General features: G+C 44.5%; 1 protein-coding gene across 1 annotated transcript in view; it reads left to right on the top strand.

Annotated features, from left to right (window-relative positions):
* HGF (hepatocyte growth factor) overlaps positions 1-20,766 on the top strand; it is a 114,932-nt gene that overhangs the window by 22,226 nt on the left and 71,940 nt on the right. Inside the window, exon 2 of the mRNA XM_054987801.1 lies at positions 10,487-10,649. Coding sequence (XP_054843776.1) covers positions 10,487-10,649 — 163 coding nt within the window. The remainder of the gene's footprint in view (positions 1-10,486; positions 10,650-20,766) is intronic.

The raw sequence follows: 20,766 nt of genomic DNA, 5'->3' as shown, positions 1-20,766 counted from the left end.
TAACATCCCACATTTGTGGGTCTTTGGTAACCATTTCAAAAGCTATTACTTTTATAAACCCCTTCCTCCACTTACATTTCTATTGGCTGGGATTAAATGTTATGCTCACTGAGAGAAAATAGAACCCTACATTATCAAACCATGTATAATTCCACATACACAAGTTTGTGGTCCATCTGTCAGCCCACTGTGCCATTATTTTATACTTTCTATATTATTAGATATGTATAAAGTCCTTTGTGTACTTTGTTACCCTAATTTTTCTGACATTTATCATTTCTTAACCCATGGAACAACAAAAGTAATAGTAACCTTTACATATCACAAGAGCCAAAACAAAACTTTAATAACAATGCTCATAAAACACAACATACATTACAATCGCTTTCAAAGACAAAGACACACGGCGGTACATTTGCTGACATCTCTGAATCACATGAATCACTAATGTCAGATACACCCCAGTATATCTGCCATGTTTGTCTTGATGTAGATCTGCCATGCAGGTTGTTCTGAATCTCTGAGAATATGCAAAAAGAACCTGTTTGCTTGCTTGGCTGTTAGCTGCTTATCTTGCAGGTGTCTGGTTACTATTTCCCGGCCGGCTTGAGAATGTGGCCTTGAAGTTCCAGTTGGAGCCGTATCACCCTCCCTAAAGGGCTAGGATGAGCTCATCCTTCCCCTTCCCCCTCCTCTCCGAGATCCTGGACCCTTCGCGCCAAAACCCTAACGGACTTTCTCTCCCAGGGGCGGGATCATCCCCCTATAATTAACCTTGCTTTGCCACCCTGCGTCACTTCTGCCAATGCTTCTGTCTGAATATCTTGATACTGGTATATCTCATCAATAAAGTGCCTTTAACTCACACCCTGAGGTGATGCAGTGAAGTGCTTGGGGGTTTACCTGGCAAGACCTGACACTAACAGTGCAATCCTAGGGAGAGTTACTCCCATTGAAGTCAATGGCCTTAGACTGGAGTGACTCTCTATAGGATTGCACTGCAAGAGTGTGATCATATGCAGAGTTGCTGCAGCCTAAATCCACTAAAATCTATTGGATTATACTGGAGTAACTCTGCATAGAATTACACTGGAAATCAACTAGTTCTGACGATTTCTCAAAGAGATTCAAGATTACTGACACTGTAAGTTTTTGGCACACAAGGCCAGTTATCCGAAACACCACGTTTAAATAGAAGCCAGTAACTAGAAATTTACCTGGTGCTTCTGTAACCAATTTATGAATGTCCGAAAGAGTAATCCATCATGTTTGACATAATTTGGTATATTTATTAGCCTAGGCAAAAAGGATATCCTTTGAAACTTTTTAAAATGAGTGTTTAGGATCTCTCCTTTAGTCCAGCGACTGAAGATACACAACAACAGAAGCTATGGCCTTGCATATGTCACATACTTGTTTTTAGATAAAATAATTACATTTTACTGTTCTGTTATACATAAGACAGTCAATTCAACTGAACTCATATTTACACGCACATCAATAGGCACTTAGGTGGCAAAACAAGGCTTGAGATTTCTCATGTATATTTATCATCATTTGATCAAGAAGACACCTAGCTCTAGGAACACCTTGTCTGATCAACATATTGCAACCCCACCCCCCTTCCATGGATTGCTATAATGTGCCAAAGAAACGATTAAACAGTTCACTGGGCATACATTTGGCCATCTCGGCCAGTGGCAACAGCCACTCAGGCCGGTGGCCGCTCTTTGACTCCTCGGAAGGAGGAGAGCAGAAGGCACACCCTGGCATCCAGGGCTTAGCATTGGGGGCGGAGTCTGTACCCTTAGCTGGCGTCTCTGCTCTGTTGCCTTCAGTTGCGCTTTGTGCAAGGCCTGAGCAGAGCTCATCTCAAGCTCTCTCAGCTGAGCTCCTCTGAGGCTGGTTTTACTGAAGGCTCTCAGGGCTAGGCAGCAGCTGCTGCCTTGGAGAAGCTGTGATGCTATTCCCCTGCTTGCTCCCTTCAGACTCCAGGAGGAGAGCCAGGGCCCAGCGCCAGGCTCACTGGTTTGGCAGAGACTTTTTTGTCCTTATTTACATTTGCGGCCTGTTGTCTATCAGTCAGGAGGGCTGAAGCAGGATCATACCCAGCCCTTGCAGGCCTCTGGCCTACCTAGGCACCTCCCCCCCCCCCCGCCCATTTTACTTTGTTGGGAGAGAGGACTTCAGGCATCAGCAGTAGGCTTGGCTGTAGGCCACAGGGGTGAGTTGCAGCCATCTGAGGGCTGGATTAATTCGTACTTCATTGCTACTGGCCTAGCAGAGTGGATGCTGGTAGCCCCCCCCTCCCATCTAGGCTTTCCCCCTCCCCTGCCATTACACTTACTTGGGAGGGAGCATTTCCAGCAGCAATAGCTTAGCCTAAGGACTTCAGGCAGTAGCAGCCATTTTAGTGGGGCTTTTGCAGCTTATCATGTGGTAGGGTGGCCATTTTGAGAGTGGCACCTCTGTTTCACTTCCTGGCAGTGGCGGCCATGTTGTGAAGGCATCTCCAATATGCAGAGCTCTGGGAGGTGGCCATTTTGAGTGTGGCATTTGTGTGGCCTGATTTACCTCCTGCTTACTGGCAGTAGCAGCCATTTTAGTGGGGCTTTTGCAGCTTATCATGTGGTAGGGTGGCAATTTTGAGAGTGGCACCTCTGCTTAGTTTCCTGGCAGTGGCGGCCATGTTGTGAAGGCATCTCCAATATGCAGAGCTCTGGGAGGTGGCCATTTTGAGTGTGGCATTTGTGTGGCCTGATTTACCTCCTGCTTACTGGCAGTAGCAGCCATTTTAGTGGGGCTTTTGCAGCTTATCATGTGGTAGGGTGGCAATTTTGAGAGTGGCACCCAGTGACCTTCTTAGCCTCCTGGCAGTGGCGGCCATGTTGTGAAGGCATCTACAATATGCACAGCTCCAAGAGCGGCCATTTTGAGTGTGGCATTTGTGTGGCCTGATTTGCCTCCTTACTAGCAGTAGCAGTCATTTTGGTGGGGCTTGTGCAGTTACCTGCAGACTCATCCCTTGAGGATGATGAAGAGACCAAAGGGATGAAGGAAATACTGGGCTATCAGTGTCTATCAGTCAGGAGCGCTGAGGCAGGGTTAGGCCCAGCCCCTGCAGGCCTCCAGCCTATCTAGGCCTCCCCCACCCCATTGTTGTACTTTATTTGGAGAGAGTACTTGCAGCAACAGCGGTGGATTGCAGCCATCTGAGGGGCAGATTGCTTCACACCTGGGCTGATAGCACACATTATTGCTTTCTCACTCGTGCCACCAATGGCATATTGTGTTATTGCATCTCTTTTAGCAAGTACTGGGTTTTTGTGCAAAGAAAAAGAGGCACTGAAGGGTGAGAAGTTAACTGTTTGATTGGCAGTGTGTGGGATTTGATGAATAACATTTCATTTATAAGAAACAGAACAAATTGATGTTGGAGGACAATCATCATGGTTGTCAGGCTTTGTAGGCTGCTGTAAGAGCATGGGGGACTGCCACCAAAGAAAGCTATCCAAAGCTTCTCCAAAGAAAGGGGAAGCATGTATGTGCCCCACAACCAGGAGACCCCTGAGGCAAGTTTCTTCCTCTGCTGAGTACTAGTGGCGTCAGGGACCTAGTGGCACATCTAGATGCCAGGAAAGGCCCGGGCCCAGAAGAGGAAGCGAGGTGGGGAATCGCGGGGGGCGGGGGGGGGGAGTGCAGAAAACTGCAAAGTTGTCATGCGGGGCACAGAATTCTAAGATGTTATCTGTCCTTTCTGACAGTTTAGTGCAACTGATGGACGGTAGCTGATCTGAGCTAGTCTGCCTTGATCCAGTCCGGTTGCATGGCAGTGCAGCCACCTTATAAGGAGGTAATGGGAGCATCTGCTATGCTGGCGGTGAGGGAAACAGATTCCAGATTATAGAGTGGCAGGTGCTTCCTTTGTGGACTTCAAACCGGTTTGTTGTACTAGTCACTTCGAAGCAACAGGAATGAGCCATGTCTCAGTTCGTGGAGCAGAGTGGGAGGGAGTGATATTAGAGGAATATGGAAATCTGCTTGGAATAGTGTCTTATTCTGGTTTCTCTCTGTGAGTGGAGGAGTTGGTTATCTCAAGTTTACCCATATTAACTTACTCTCTAGATGATGCAGATTGAGTAACTTCTTCTGTACTGAGAGTTAAATGTAGTTTAATATAAGACCAAATCTTCTGTTTCCAAAATATTAGCTGCTATCCCCCCTCCCAGTCTTACTATAGCTTTATTTCTGTGGCTTCAGAATTCCTTTGCTAAATACGACACTTTTGTCCTGGGGGTTTCTTCCTTTTGTTTTTAGGGAGTAAAGAAACAAATCTCACCTCCCCACAGGCTGGGCTGGAGATAGAAAAGGGAAGGGTAACTACGGAGCGAAACTGCTCCAACCCCCACATACACACCAAGTAGAAAAAAGGTCACCCTCATGGGGAACTAAGGAGTCAAATGCTCATACCACCCTTTTCCAGTCCTGGCCAGAGGGTGGCTCCAGCTGAGAGCTCTTCTAAAGATCCTTTGTTCATGGCTGCAGGCATGGGGCAGGAATTTTAAGGTTGCAGCTGCAGCGTGCTCACATGCATACTTACAAAGCCACCAGTGCCCTGCAGAAGGGATTGAGGACTATCCTACACCTCCATAGCCCGGCACCCCCCCCCTCCCACACACACATACCATTTTAGCTGAGACTGAGCACAGGCAATGGCTCCTGCAGGGGACTTGGTGAGAGAGAAACCAACCTCTATTCTAATGATTTTAAGACAGCAGAATGGACGTGCCTACAGAGAGACAGCCACACCCTGGGGAAAGGATTGAGGACTGCCCCCCAATGCCCCCTCTCACTCTGAGAGTTTCTCAGCTGGCCAGGTATGGGCCAGGTGAGAAACTTGGTAAGAGAAAAACCAGGAACCTACCTCTTTGCTGGCTTGCTGCAATTAAGTGCAGATGAGGCTGCACACTAACTTTTAATGGAACAGTGCTGCTCTAGCCTATAACTCTATGACTACCATAGAGACTAGGAGAAAGACGAGTCCTAGAGTATCACCTGCTGGCGGTCATTTTCTCCCCCACTGCCCCAGAAGCAGGGGGAGGGAGTTCAAAAAGGGGGATCCCCCACCCTGGGCAGGGGACTGGTAACCCTAGTTTTACTGCTCTTTGTTCAGTGTGTCAGTTACAGTCTCTAAGTCTTTCTCTAACCAGCAAGATGCAGCTAGATAGCTATTCTTTATTTTCTACCAGTGTAACTTTTTTCCCCTTATTATGTAGAAAAGTATTTTATAGAGCTAAACACGGGAGTGTGTACTTACTGTGTCCGTTGTGCAAGTCTGTGCTCTGCTAACCAATAACCAATTTGGCATTCTGCTTTAGGCCCAGGCTGATAGAAGCAGCTTCGTTTTCTGATTACCCCCTAACTCCCCTGACAGCGGTCTTGCCCTTGCATGCAGATGTTGTCTGCCGGTGGCTGAAGGCTGAATGAGGATTGTGCTTGTGTGCGTGCATAGGACCCTCGGCCCTGGCAAATGTTTGGGTTTTTGAGGTGGAGGTTCAGAAATGTACCATCTTCCTACATACTGTAGGTTCTTCTGTCACTAGAGACGAGTTCTATAGTTACTGGACTGAAACTGAACTGAACTGATAGCATCACTCGCTCACTCACTCAGTGCTGACATTAAAACTGTACATAGCGAAGGAACTGGGGGAGGTTGATGTATTTTTAAGCATCCTTCTAGGAAACCTCTGTTGTAATCTGATTGATTCTGACACCCTTTGGCTTGTTACTGCTGCAACTGATTTAGAGGAAGGAAGGAAATCTTGCAACAGGAGAAACCAGAGCCCATTTCATGTGCAGTAACGTGACATTTTGCTGGCACCAAACTCTGCAAGCTGCTTCTAGGTTAACATTTTTTGCATAGCTATATTGTGAAAGTAAAGTCTGCATTTGTTCTCAAAAGACCATAACTCACACCAGTGAGTAAAACTAACAAGCCCCTTGACTCGTGCTACCCCCTCAGCAATTGTAGACAGTTGCTTGTTGTGTTTGTGAGTTATATAGGGACCCCTCCCATCCTGGAGGACCCCAGAGTGGACCCATTTGCCTGTGAAGTCTAGAAATCTCTCTACACAAGACATCTTACATGGGAATGCTCAAGTGACTTACATTCTATGCGGTCTTATATTCAAGTGTATTCTGTCTCCCTAGCAGTGCATGTGTATCCACAATGGGAGAACAAGTGTAAGATCTTTCACTTGAGCGTTCCTGTGTAAGAGTCTCTTTACATATTACTAAGTACCCAGGGACACTCAAGTGCAGGATTGTATGTGTAGTCCTCAATTCACAGGCAGGCTGTTCATGCTTGGCGCACATGAATGCTGCTTTCATGGGAGCACCTTTTGTGTAATTGCATCTGCAAATGATTCTGAAGGGCAAAGTGCCAATTCAGCTCTGTTTTTGCTGTGAGAACAAGTACTGTAGGCTCCTTTGACTTGCCAATTTGCATTTCTCAAAGGTGTGAGAAAGTGTCAAAATCTGCATTTCAATGAATGGATGTGGGGGAAACTGGGATACTTTTAGCATTTGAGGAGGAACTGACATGAAACACATGAATGTACTCACGGGGAGCAAACTGAAGTGTGACTGTGCGAGTGAGTGCATGGGAAGTTGGAGGGGGGACACGTGAGATGAGGTTCACATGAGCATCCCTAGGCACTTTGTAACGTGTAGAGAGAGACTCTTACACAGGGGTGCTCAAGTGACTTACTTTCTGTGTGGTCTTCAGGTGTACTCTGTCTCCCTAATGGTGCATGTGTATCCACAATGGGAGAACAAGTGTAAGATCTTTCACTTGCTTGTCCCTGTGTAAGATGTCTTGTGTAGGAAGACTCTAGGTTATGCTGGGAGAGAGTAATTTGCCCAAGGCCACCCAGTGAGTTTCACAGCAGAATGGGAGTGTAGGTTTGGCATTCCCACAACCAAGTCCACACTATCCAATTTGCCATCCAGGCTTTGCTTTATCAGTTTCGGGATGTGTGTGTGTGTCAGTCTTTCTTCCCCCAGTGCTTCAGGAGCCCTTTCCCAGCCTGGTCTTTTCCAGAAGGACGAGGCAGGGCTCACGATTCAGTCCAAACAGTTTGTTTACAATTGCACAAGTTTAGGAGGAACAGATAACATGTGGCAAGCTCTCCTCTCAACTTCCTCTAAGAGAAAACTGGCATGGCATCCCGGGTCAAGTTAGTACAGAGTCCCGGCAATTCCTCTCCCAGCAGCCTCCTCAGCACTAGTGGCTACAGAAGCACTTGTATCCTGGCAGATGATGATGCAGGCATCGTCCCCTGCTCTTGCGTAACATGAGAGTGGCTGTCCACTCCGTCTGAAAAACTGAAAGTCATCAAGCTGGAGTCCTGGATGTGGCCAAAGGCTTCTGCATGTCCAGTGGGATTGTCTGACTTTCCCCCTTCTACCAAATACACTTTGGCTGCTTCCACACATGTTGGATAATGCACTTTCAGTGCACTTTAGCAATTGTTTGCAACTGGATTTTCCTGTTTCAAGTAGGAAAATCCAGTTGCAAACAATTGCTAAAGTGTATTGAAAGTGCATTATCCAACTTGTGTGGATACAGTCTTTTTCTCTCTCTTCCTCCACAGAGCTCTGGGTGGCAGACATGGCTTTTCCTTCCTTGCTTTGTCTTCATAACTGCTCTATGAGATAGGTTAGGCTGTAAGTGAGTGACTGAGCCAAGGGCACTAAGAAAGCGTCATTGTCCTGGAGAGCTTGAGCTTGGATCTCTTAGGTTCGACTGCAGCACTCAGGGCCCAGGAGTGAGCCAAGCTCAGCAGCGGCTGTAGCTCTGTGAACGACCACTGTGGGAGCCAGTACACCTTGCGCACACCTGTCCAGCAGCATCAACAAAGTGCAAAGCTTACCTGTCACTTCCTCTTGCATTACCGCCAGTATAAGAGGCCACTGTTGAGTTGACAAAGATCATGCCCGAGTAGGAACTTTCCAGGGTGGAACTACATGAGATGAATGGCATGTGAATGGCATGTGAATGCCCTACACATATTTCCCCATTGCTCTCCTGTCCACTCGCACAGTGTGGCCACACTGCACACATCCCCATGTTTGTTCTGGTTTGGGCTGGCATGGGTTCCTCCATGACATGGGAAGCTATCCCATCATGCACCTCCACTTTGCCAAGCATCCCTTTCCCCTCTTTGTCCCCCCCCCCCCGCATCTGATGAAGAGAACTGTGCTTCTCGAAAGCTTATGCTACAATAAAGTTGGTTAGTCTTAAAGGTGCTACTGGACTCTTTTTGATTTTGCTATTACAGACTAACACGGCTAACTCCTCTGGATCCATCTTCCCCCCCTTCATCCCCATCCACCCTTCCCTTTTCTCCTGGTTGGGAGATGGGCTGTGCTGATGATTTTAAGAGAGAAGGTTCTACCAGAGGCACCCTTTTCACCCCTCCACCTTTGCATTTCTCTTCAGGCCTCCTGCCAAGCATCCCTTTTCCCTCTTTCATCTCCCTTCCCCCATCTGCCCCCACCCTTTCTCCTAGTCAGGAAGCAGAAACAAACAAAAGTGGCCGCTCTACAGCGATGAATTACTTGCTGCTGCCGGCAGACACCACTGTGATTACACGAATAGCCCATAAGTGCATGGACTAGGGCTACAGGACACGTGCTCACCTTGGGGAAGATGGACACGGGCGGGTAGGAACAGACATGATTATATTCACTCGCATAGACATGTAATTCGTCTCTTGTGGTTTGGCCCTCAGTCCATCCTTGCCAAAATGCTTACCACAACACTGTGATCGTCCCTGTTTAAATACATTTAAAAATCTTACATCTTCCCACTTTTCTTCTTTTCAAAAGCAATACATGAGGGAGCTGCTCTTTAACACACGAAGAGAGCAATCCTAAACAAACCTATTTGGAATCTCATTCAGGTCTATCAAATGGAGTTTACTGCCGGGAAAAATGTGCTTAAGACGGCTCTGCAAACCAATGTCTAGCTTCAGCCATGTGGAAATTGTTGTGAGTGTCTTTGGAACCCGTCAAATCTATATTGCCAAATCTTGAAATTTCTTTGTGAATTAGCAACACTTTTCCCCCTTCAAATTTTGCATCTTAACCTTAATGAAGGGACACTTAAAGGCAATAATGTTCAGTATCAACTTGCCATTATTTTTTGCAAGAATCCAGTAGCATCTATAAGACTAACACAATTTGTGGTAGAGTATGAGTTTTCATGAGTCACAACAGCTACCCTACCACACATTTTGTTAGTCTTATAGGTGCTACTGGACTCTTGCTCTTTTCTACTGCTACAGACAGACTAACATGGCTTCCCATCTTGATCTATCGCCATTATTTTTCATTTATAGTCCACCTTTCTCCCTGAGACTCAAGATGGATTACGCAGGATATAGGTTGCAGAAATGTGAAAATAAACATAAATCTGAATATAGGGATGACACATGGTTGAAACAAATTATTAGTAATTAAACGTGATACATTTACAGATGCAGAAACTACCCAGCAGGATCGAAAAGAGTCCAGTAGCACTTTTAAGATTAACCAACTTTACTGTAGCATAAGCTTTCAAGAATCACAGTTCTCTTTGTCAGATGCATCCCGTAGGGTTGCTCCAGTCTAAGCCCACTGAAGTCAATGGCTTTAGAATGGAGCAATTCTGCATAGGATTGCACTGATAAGACTGTAACCCCAGTGGCTTTATTTTCCTAACAACTCATTCTGGGCTTCTTTGTCCCATCTTCGCTGTATTGCCTGGGCAAATGCGGCTTACCTGGTTGATCCACAGACTAGGGCACAAAGAGACCCAAAAGAGCAGTAGCCCTACATCTCAGATCAAATCTTCAGTGCTGAGATTTGCATTTTTCCTTACACTTCTCAACACATCCAGTATGAGTTAGAGTGGAACTATAGAGTGTGAGACACCAAGGAAGTAAATCAGTAAGATTTACTTGGAAGTAAGTCAGAAGTTATCCAGTGGAGTTTACTGCTAGGAAAGCATCCTTAGGATCGCAACCTGATACTCTTGAGCTTAGCATCCCCTTAAAAAAATCTTCCTATGGTCAAAGAACCACAATCTTCTATCATGATTTCTCCCTCGTTTGCTGCTTCTTCACCGCTTCTCTGTGGTTTCTTCTCCCTATATAATAATAACATTTGATTCATATACCACCCTTCAGGACAACTTAATGCCCACTCAGAGCAGTTTACAAAGTGTTCATGCAGTGACAGTGTACTCTGATCTTTTTCACAATGTGGATTTGCTGCCATGATACCTTTACACCCCTTCCATCTTCTCAAAAGACTGCAAAGAGAAAGTTGCATTTTCACATTATTCATTACAAAGTGTTTGCTGCTCCCTTTTCTGATGACATCCGTTGCCCCTTCCTTGGATAACTGAATCCATTCATTTGTTTGTTGGTTCTGTCTGCAGAAGGTAAGGGGAAAAGAAACTCTCTTCATGACTACAGAAAGACAGCCGACACGATGTTACTGAGGATGGACAAGGGACTGAAAGTGAAGACCAAGTTGCTGAACACCACCGAACAGTGTGCCAAGCGCTGTAGCAGAAGTAAAGGACTTTCATTCACTTGCAAGTAAGCAATGTTTTAACTTGATTTTAGTATTATAAAAGGATTAGCCTTGGCCTAAGCAACATGGCCTAACAGAGAATACCATTCTGGTTCAAGCGCATTTTGCATGCCTGGAATTAGTGGTGTTTGAAAGCTTGGCTTGGTTTTAGCAGCTTCACTCTTCCTCAGGAGATCCAAGGATACTTCTGTTTGCACCTACAATCTGTAATGATTTTACTTTTTGCAGCAGGTCATTGATGCGGTCACAGAATATGGGTCACTTGTTACTCATGGTGACTTGTCAAGAAATGTCTTGAACCACAGGTGCCTTGCTGTAGCACAACATGACAGTCTCGGTCCTGGTTTGACCCAGTGAACCAACTCTGACCAGTTAGGAGCATGCATAGACTCATCGGTTGATCAAAATAAATAGGAATGATTCCTTTAGCACAGATTATAACCTGGAGAATAAAGTAACACCAAACCAACATATCTTTCGAATCAAGAAAAAAAATACAAGAAATGCATAAGCGATAGAAAAAGGTAATGCATTTTGTACAAAGCAATTAAAAACGATGATAAAACAGAAATACGGATTGTAAAAATAAATTATATAGATCAATAACAAATGATTATATAATAATAACGTATGCAGTAGTCGATTGTCCCAGTTATCTCCAGTGCATCTAAACCAAGCCCTCCAAGGGACCGATCCTAAGCAGGTCTACCTTGAAGGAACTCTTATGTTATTCAGTAGGACTTTCTCACAGGAAAGTGTCCCTAGGAGTGCAGCCTAAATTGCTATATGTTTCTTCTTTACTTTAAAGCAGTTTCTAAGTTACCTTTTCTTTCTTTGGCATTCTTAAATGGAATCCTTCCAGCAGAAGGACCTCCAAATATATTCCAGCCAGAGAAATCAAGGAGAAAAGAAGAAAATGCATTCTTGACAACAGAAGTGAAACAATAAGGAATACAAAGGATACGAAAGGAAGGGAGACATAGCACTAAAGTTGAAGCAAAAAAAAAAGTTTGAGAACTACAGAGAAGAAAGTCTGTTTATCATGTGTTCTGATCTTTTATATCCTTTTTCATTGATCAGTGGAAATTCCATTCTTAGGAGAAATGACAGCTTTCCCCTGCTTATTCAATTACTTTCTTTTGGGGGTTCAACATGACCAGTATCTTCCAAGAAAACTACCTTCTTCATCCATTGTTTTTATCAAAGCAATAGAGACCCCGGGGTCTCCCGGTGGGTTCTGAGGATCCCCTGCTCTCACCCTCTCCCCCCTGCCACCACTGACCTGGCTGGCAGCAAGCAAGGGGGAAGGTGGGGGAACAGGCTTCCTGAACACACTCCCGGGATCATGGCATGATGATGTCACTGCAGAGGCTCCTCTGACCCGCCAATTTCCATTTCTTTAAGGTGTGGGAAAGTGTCAGGATCTGCATTTCCATGAATGGATGTGGGAGGTGGGGGAAACGGGGAATTTGGCAGTTGTAGACAGCCTGGGATACTTTTAGCAGTTGAGGAGGAACTGGCATCAACATGTGAATGTTCTCATGCGGAGCAAATTAAAGTGTGACTGTTTGAGCATGAGAATGGGACATTGGACGGCCGGCATGTGAGATGAGGTTCATTGGAGCATCCCTAGGTACTTCATAATGTGTATTTCCACCCCTAGAAAGGAAGCTTTTGTAAATTGGAAGAGGCTTTGTTTCCTTTTTATTTGTTTGCCCTTAGAAGACCACAAATAAGTAATGCAAACTTTCTTTATTGCAAGGCTGTATGTTGAACTTCTTCAAATGGTACTTGGTAAACTCTGGTAAACTTGGTAAACTCTGGGAAAGTATGTTGAGTACCTCCATTAACAACAGGTATTATGTTTATGAATTGATTCTATACAGTTGGAGTTACCACAGAATTTTGTATACAATGAAATGTGAATTGAACTTTGAGGTTCCTGACTAGAGATGGGCATGAACAGCAATACGAACTAAAAAAAGCCATAAACAGCCCAATCAGCTGTTCGCGAACAAGCTGTTCATGAGGCCCCATTCTAAACGAACAGGTGGTCGTTGCAAGCCTCGTTCGTTGCTGTTCGTCAAGCCAGACAGTCTGGCACTTGCAATCAATTCCCTTGGCAACCGGAGGCAGAGACTGCCTGAACACCATCTGAACTCCTGCTGTTGCCGTGGAAACCCCAATCTAAGCCCAATTTAGGTTGATAGGCAGGTCTTCCTTTCAAGTGTGGTGCTCCAAATTTGTTACAAGGAAGCAAAGAGCAGGGGGGAGGGGGGGCTCCCAGCTCTGGTTTTGCAGACAGTGAGGGAGAGACAGTTGCTGTTGGCATTTTGAGAGAGTGACAGGGAGAGTGCATTGGAGCTTGAATTTTCTTTGTGTGTGGTGGAATAGGGATCTACCTCTTCAAGTTCCAGGGCTGCTGCCAGGCTCTGGCCCAAGCTATTATTTATTAATGGTACCTTTCCTGCTGCCTGTTCAGGTAGGGTTTCTGGGAGTGGTGTGGTAGCGATCTTGATGGCTGGAGGAGAGCCTGCTGGCCCCCATGAACAACAAACAACGAACATGTTTGTGAACAGGTCATGTTCATCAATGTTTGTTGTTCATTGTTCATGGATGGCAACGAAAAACAAACACCATGTTCGTGGTTTTTTTTCTGTCCATGCCCATGTCTATTTCTGACCTCAAGGAACATCTCAAATAATCTCAGGGCAAGGTAAAAGTATTAATAAACTGTCTCAGGGAGTTTCAATCGCTCTATGTTAAGATAACTTACAAACAATATTAGCTACCCCTTTGGCAACCATTTAGATTGGCAACTTTGCTGTGTGATGGTTTTTCCTCTGTTCCTGTAGTTCTAGCACTACCAGCCCCTGCTGCCATTTTTACACTATTCCTAAGCATACATGGAAGGATTTGAAGAGTTAGTGGTGACCACCAGCTAGGATTGCCAATTCTGGCATGTGAACTTCCTGGATATTTGGGGGCGGTGCCTAGGAAGGGACTTCAGTTTCTCCTAGACTCTATGGTATACCTTCTGAAGCTGCCATTTCCTTCAGGGGAACTGAGTTCTGTAGTCTGGAAATCAATTTTAATTCCAGGAGACCTCCAGTCCTCACCTGAATGCTGGCAAACTTATCACCAGCAGGTGTATGACTTATAATGGAGGGTGGAAAGAGGGTGGCTGGGGGTACGGAAGGGACATTCTCATCCACCATGCCCCAGTTGTGGAACTCTTCCTCTAAGGCAGCCTCTAAATCAGCTGCTTTAGGCACATGGAAGTGGTGTTCTTGGTGGGATGCAGGGTTTGGCTGAAGGTGGATGAAATGTGGCTAGTTTTGTTAGCTGTATTGCTTGGGTGACTTTGGGCCTGCCCTGGTGGTTTTGTTCCCTTTGGATGAAGTTGTGATGAAGCAATCACACAATCCCAACTCCTGCTAGTGATCCAGAAAAAATTCTGGGAAGAAAATAACATCTAAACAGTTCCATTAACAAATTGCTGATATATTGTCGAAGGCTTTCACGGCTGGAGAACCATGGTTGTTGTGGATTTTCCGGGCTGTATAGCTGTGGTCGTGGCATTGTAGTTCCTGACGTTTCGCCAGCAGCTGTGACTGGCATCTTCAGAGGTGTAGCACCAAAAGACAGAAATCTCTCAGTGTCACAGTGTGGAAAAGATGTTGGCAGGTAATTTGTGTCTACTCAGGAAGGTGGGGTTGGGCTGAGTCATCCTGTAAGGTCTACAGGAAACCAACTCACACGGATCAGTACTTACACAAAAACTCCAATCACCACCCTCGACAGAAAAGAGGCATAATAAAAACATTAGTAGACCGTGCAAGACGGATACGTGAACTGCACTTTCTCAATGAGGAAACTAATCATCTAAACCATGCACTTCAAGCAGATGGCTACTCCAGAAATTAAATCAGAAGATCAATTAAACCAAGGATAAATCAAACCAAGGAAAAACAGTCTCCCACAGGAAAAGTGTTTTTGCCATATATCAAAGGAATCACTGATCAGATGGGAAAGCTTATGAAAAAGCACAACCTTCAAGCAGTATTCAGACCCACCAGAAAAATACAACAGATGCTACGATCAGCAAAAGACAGTAGAGACCCCCTCACCTCTGCAGGAGTATACCACATACCCTGCAGCTGTGGACAAATTTACATCGGGACCACAAAGCGTAGCATCCAGACAAGAATAAAAGAACATGAAAGACACTACAGACTTGGCCATCCGGAAAAATCAGCAGTGGCTGAACATAGCCTAACTCAAACAGGACACAGTATCCTATTCCAGGACACTAAAATACTGGACAACACTTCCAACTACTTCATCAGATTGCACAGGGAAGCCATTGAAATTCATAAGCATAAGCACAATTTCAACAGGAAAGAAGAGACTTTAAGAATGAATAGAGCATGGTTTCCAGTCCTGAACAACACCAGGCTAACAAAATACTCTACACCCTACAATAGCCCTGCAGAGAAGATTAGCATATCGAGCACCAATCCATGTGCAAAAGAACCTCCTCAGAATACAGTGAAGCCTCCCTCCATTAGCATTCCACACCCTGGGAAACTCTTACAGGATGACTCAGCCCAACCCCACCTTCCTGAGTAGATATACATTACCTGCCATCATCTTCTCCACACTGTGACACTGAGAGATCTCTGTCTTTTGATGCTACACCTCTGAAGATGCCCGTCACAGCTGCTGGCGAAACGTCAGGAACTACAATGCCAAGACCACGGCTATACAGCCCGGAAAATCCACAACAACCATCAAATTGCTGATATTTTGATCAAGTTCATCTCTTCTGTGATATATTTGTTCTTTTTAATGTACCCAGTTTTTAACTTGCTTGGAATCATGCTCATATTCATGTTATACATCAAGATTTCTTATTGTCAAATGTTGCCATATGTGAGTGTCTCAAAGTTAAGTGGTCAGTGCAGGGCATCTGTTGGAGTGGTCATGGTGGTCAGTCACTTAGGAAAGACAATATCAGAGGGATCAGTTCATGGCAAACCACCTCTGTTAGTCTCCTGCCATGAAAACCCCACCATAATGGGGTTGCCATAAGTCATGAGAGCGCTCTCCTCCTCTTCCTCCTCAGTTGATGATCTGGTGTTTCTAAGGGAGAAATGTTTTCAGGCATTCTGAAATCCTCCTGATCATCTCCATGTGAATGCTTTTGGGTTGACTTGTGCCGTTTTTGTAATATGCAAAATGGCCTTGATGGTTGCATGTTCTCTGCTCTCTTGAGCTTACGTAGCCGGCTGCCGATTATCTGTCTGCCTATAGCAATAGTCATCCTATATTCCCTTGTGGAATATAGCAGCCATTGTTTCAATTTGGACTTGATCCGTTTTTACCCTCTGGTTTGTGTTATCCCAAGACATCAAACTGGAGAGGAAGAAGGGGAGAGGATGCAAATAAAGACACCTTTTTTGGCAAGAGGGGCACAGAGAATATTTTCAACTGCGTAGACAAGAACTTGCATGATTTAAAGGAATGGCAAGTTGATGCGGATCATGATGCAGCAGTACCATGCATCTATAGAAGAGATGGTACCATAAGCAGGGAAATATTTCTCACAATGGTGAGCTTTGGCATCATGTGTGTGGAGGCATGGAGTTGCTACAAAATCGAAAAGAGTCCAGTAGCACCTTTAAAACTAACCTTTAAAACTAGTCTTAAAAGTGCTACTGGACTCTTTCCTATTTTGCTATTACAGACTAACATGGCTAACTCCTCTGGAGTTGCTACAGACTTAGAAAACCAAAGGAAAAATCGTTCCATGTGCAATGGGATTTAGCATCCATTGCAATATCTGAACCCTGTAACTCCTAGGATCCTCCTGTTGAAGATTGAAATGAAATGCGAACTTTTAGTCTTCTTCATATGCGTAGCCTGCGGCTCAGTGGTAGAACATCTGCTTGCCATATAGAAGGTCCCAGGTTCAATCCCTGGCATCTCCAGTTGGTTATGTGAAGGGTCTTGACCTGAGATTTTGGGGGGCCACTGCCAGTCAAACTAGACAATACTGGCCTCAATAGACCAAGGGTCCAATTCACTGTAAGGCAGATTCATAGATGTTCATATTACAGAGAAAGAAAAACTACTGCCACAGAATGGAGTGATGGCTACTAGTTTAGTTGGCTTTAAAAGTTGCTAAGACAAATTCATGGAGGATAAGCTCATCAATGGCTTCTAGACATAAAGACGAAACGTCCAGAAGCAGTAAAACAGTAAAACTCTAAATCAGTGTTTGTATAGTGTTTTTATCCTATTTGGCTCGGGTTGCATATTATATTTGCGCTGTTGTTTGTACAATTGTTTTTGTCTTATCGTTTGTTACGGCCTTTGGCCAATTGCAATAAATTTGAGTACAGAATTTTATTTAGCTGTAAATCAGTGCTCAAGGGGCAAGTGGTTGGCGATCGTGTGCAGCAGGATGCTAGGATAGATGAACTGTTTGGTATCGTAGTTAAGAGCAGCAGGACTCTAATCTGGAGAACCGGGTTTGATTCCGCCTTGCTCCACTTAAAGCCAGCTGGATGACCTTGGGTCAGTCACAGCTTCTCGGAGCTCTCTCAGCCCCACCCACCTCACAGGGTGATTGTCGTGGGGATAATAATAATATGCTTTGTAAACCGCTCTGAGTGTGGCATTAAGTTGTCCTGAAGGGCGGTGTATATTATTATTATTATTATTATTATTATTATTATTATTATTATTATTATTATTATTATTATTATTATTATTATTATTATGTTGGTCTCATCTAGCATGGCTGCTCTTATGTGCTTTTGACATTTGCATACTTTGTGAATACAAATTGGGTGGGCAGCTCTGGAGCTTTTTATTGGGAACAGAAGATATTTACTGCTTATGGTGTGTTATAGCCTTTTAGGTGCTTGCTTTGGTCATGCTGATGTGAAAAATATTCAGGTTTTGCAAGTGCTTTGAGGATGGGGGGCTTGATGGTGGGGGGTTCTGGGGATGTGATAGCGTCCAGGGGGAGTATCCAGGGATATGATAACTTCTGGACTAGAAATTTGAATTATTTGTGGTAAAATTGCAGCTAAATATATTTCTTTTTTCTTTTTTTTTTTTTTTAAGTTTCAAAAAAAAATTTTATTGAAAGTGTAACAAGTAACAAGATCAACAGTAAATGCGTAGAAAAAAGATGACATCATACGTAACAATGTTCGGATACAACAATACATAAACATCAAAACACTAACAGTTGGCAATATTCAAGTGTGCAAATATTATACATAATCAACAGGAGTCTAATACAGTGTTAAGCACGCTAATTATAACAGCATCGGGAGAATCATGTACAGGCACATCCATTATGTCGCAGAGTAAATCCATATTTCAAATTTCGGGGTTTATAATCGCGTAGTGAGGTAGCTTAGAGATCAGCCATTCATTCTGAGATAAAAATTCCAGGAAAGGGTACCATTGTGCGTAAAATTGTGTAGGTTTGGAGGGGTTATGCAATGTTCGAATTCTGTCTGTTATCTTTTCCATCATAAGATGGTCCCACACCACTCTATACCATATGTCAAGAGTGGGAGGGAATCTCGATTTCCACCTGAGTGCAACTGCGGTCTTTGCAGCTGCTAGGAGAGTTCTGACCAATGCCTTCCGCAGATGAGGAATATCTAGATTTCCCCAAAGATCCAAGAAAACAAGTCCCGGGCTTGGGGGTATCACATAAGTCGTGATGCGGGAAATTTCCTGGAGAACCGCCTTCCAGAAAGCAGCAACACTTTTACACTCCCACCAGCAGTGCAGGAACGTACCCTGCTCCCCGCATTTTTTCCAGCAGAGTGGCGATCTGCTGGGATATATTTTCGCCAGCTTTTGGGGAGTGAGGTACCACCTGTGGATGATCTTATAGGTTTGGAGGCGCACATTGGTGACAGGGGAGTTAAGCAATGCAGATATCCAAACATGCTCTCTATCTTCTCGTGTGAGTTCTATCCCACAGTCCTGCTGCCATCTATTGAGCAGCGCTTCAGTGTTTAGTGGTTTGGAATCAAGCAGGACGAGATATAGTTTTGACAAGAGACCTTTGCGGTTAAATGAGTGGGAGTCCAGAAGTGCTTCAAATTTAGTTGTTGGTTTAGTCATTACGCTTTTTATATTCAATTCGTTCAGAAGATATCGCAGTTGCAGGTAGAAAAACCAGGGGACTTCCCTGCCTAGGTTGTTGTTCAAGTCTACTCTGCTTATAATACCATCCTTGGTGGCTATGTCCAACAACCTCAAGTCCCTCAGGTCATCCCAGGAGCGCAGTGCGGTTATATTATGCTGGCGAGGCATGCCTTTATGCGATGTGAGCACTGAAAAGCGGGATATGGCCGGAAGAAGGGATCGCTTATGTCTGTCCCAAAGCTTTAGCAGTGCAGCAAGGAACATATTTTGATATATGGAGGAAGGACGCAAACTTGGGGTAGACCAGAAAGTTTCTCGCAATGTTTTTGGCTGGGAAAAGGTGCCCACTATGTTTATCCAATCAGAGTGTCCAGAGGGGAGTAATATCTGGAGGATGTCTGACAATCTGGCTGCATCAGAATAGAGCCCTATATTCGGGTAGTTAAAGCCCCCTGCTGTTTTAGGGGCGCACAAAACTTTAAAGGCAATCCTAGGACGCTTATTCTGCCACAAGAATCGGTTTAATGCCGTCTGCCATTGGCTCAGAATTTTGCTAGGGATTTCAATCGGAATTGTTCTATACAAAAATGTCAATTTTGGGAGGACGAAGGATTTTATCAAATGGTATCTTTCATACCATGCCAGGTTTTGCTTGTTCCATTTGAGCAGGAGGTGTTTGATTTCTTTCATCTTTTGGACGTGGTTTACCTGGAGTAGCTGGGCTGGGTTGGGAGGGATATTTATGCCCAGATATCGGAGGTGTGATTTGGCCCACTGGTATTTAAATTGCCGTCTTATGTCGTTACACGTCTCCTCTGGGAGATTCACTGATAGGATGGAGGATTTGGCTTGGTTTATCCTCAACCCCGATATACACCCAAAGTGAGCAAGAACAATTGCCAGAGCCTTTAGGGAAGCAAGTGGGCACGTAAGAAACAGCAAGATGTCATCAGCGAATAAGCATATTTTGTAAGTACGTTTGTCTATTTCAATGCCTCGAATCTCTTCATTGGCTCTTATCTCCTCTGCTAAGGGCTCTATCGCGAGGGCGAAAAGGATGGGGGAAAGGGGACACCCTTGGCGCGTGCCTCGGTGTAGAGTGAAGGGATCGGACGCTAAGTCATTAAGTTTGATTCTTGCCTTGGGGCCTGCGTATATCGCTTTAATTGTTTGTAGGAAGTTGGGGCCGAATTTCATGTGGGAAAGGAGCATCTGCAGGTACGGGACCTCCAGGGTGTCGAAAGCTTTTTCGACATCCAAGGAGAGGAGTGTGGTTTGTAATTTGCTGTGTCTACTGAATGTTAAAATGTTCAGCGCCTTATAAATGTTGTCGGAGATGTCCCTATTGGGGATAAAGCCTATCTGATCCGTACAAATATAATTTCCAATGAAAGAATTGAAGCGTCGTGCATATATTGAGGTAAAGATTTTATAATCGACATTCAGCAAAGAAATCGGTCTATACGAACCAGGGTTAGAGGGGTCTTTGCCTTCCTTGGGGATCATGGTGATGACTGCTTCAGCCCAGGTTCCAGGTAGGGTCCCCAATTTATGCACCTCATTACAGGCCGATAACAGGGGCGGGATTAATACCAAAGCAAACTTTTTATAGAATTCGGCCGGATAGCCATCCGGCCCAGATGCCTTATTGCTCTTTAAATTCTTAATGGATTCCAGCAGTTCTGCGGCGGTGATTGGGGTATCCATTAATTGGCTATGTTCCGCTGCCAGTTTTTTAATGTTCTTATGGGTTGATAGATAGTTCCTAATTGACATTTTATCTGGCCTGGAGGAAGTATATAAATTTGTGTAAAATTTTGTAAATACATTCAATATTTCGGGAGATTTAGTGAACGTTTGTCCCTTGTCGTTTTTTATGAGTCTGACGTGCCTATTTATTCTCTTCTCCTTGACCTTCCAGGACAGATAACGTAGGGT

The sequence above is a fragment of the Eublepharis macularius genome, chromosome 9 (genome assembly GCF_028583425.1).
Source record: "Eublepharis macularius isolate TG4126 chromosome 9, MPM_Emac_v1.0, whole genome shotgun sequence".
Classification (NCBI taxonomy): Eukaryota; Metazoa; Chordata; class Lepidosauria; order Squamata; family Eublepharidae; genus Eublepharis; species Eublepharis macularius.
This window is presented reverse-complemented; position numbering and strand designations above follow the sequence as displayed.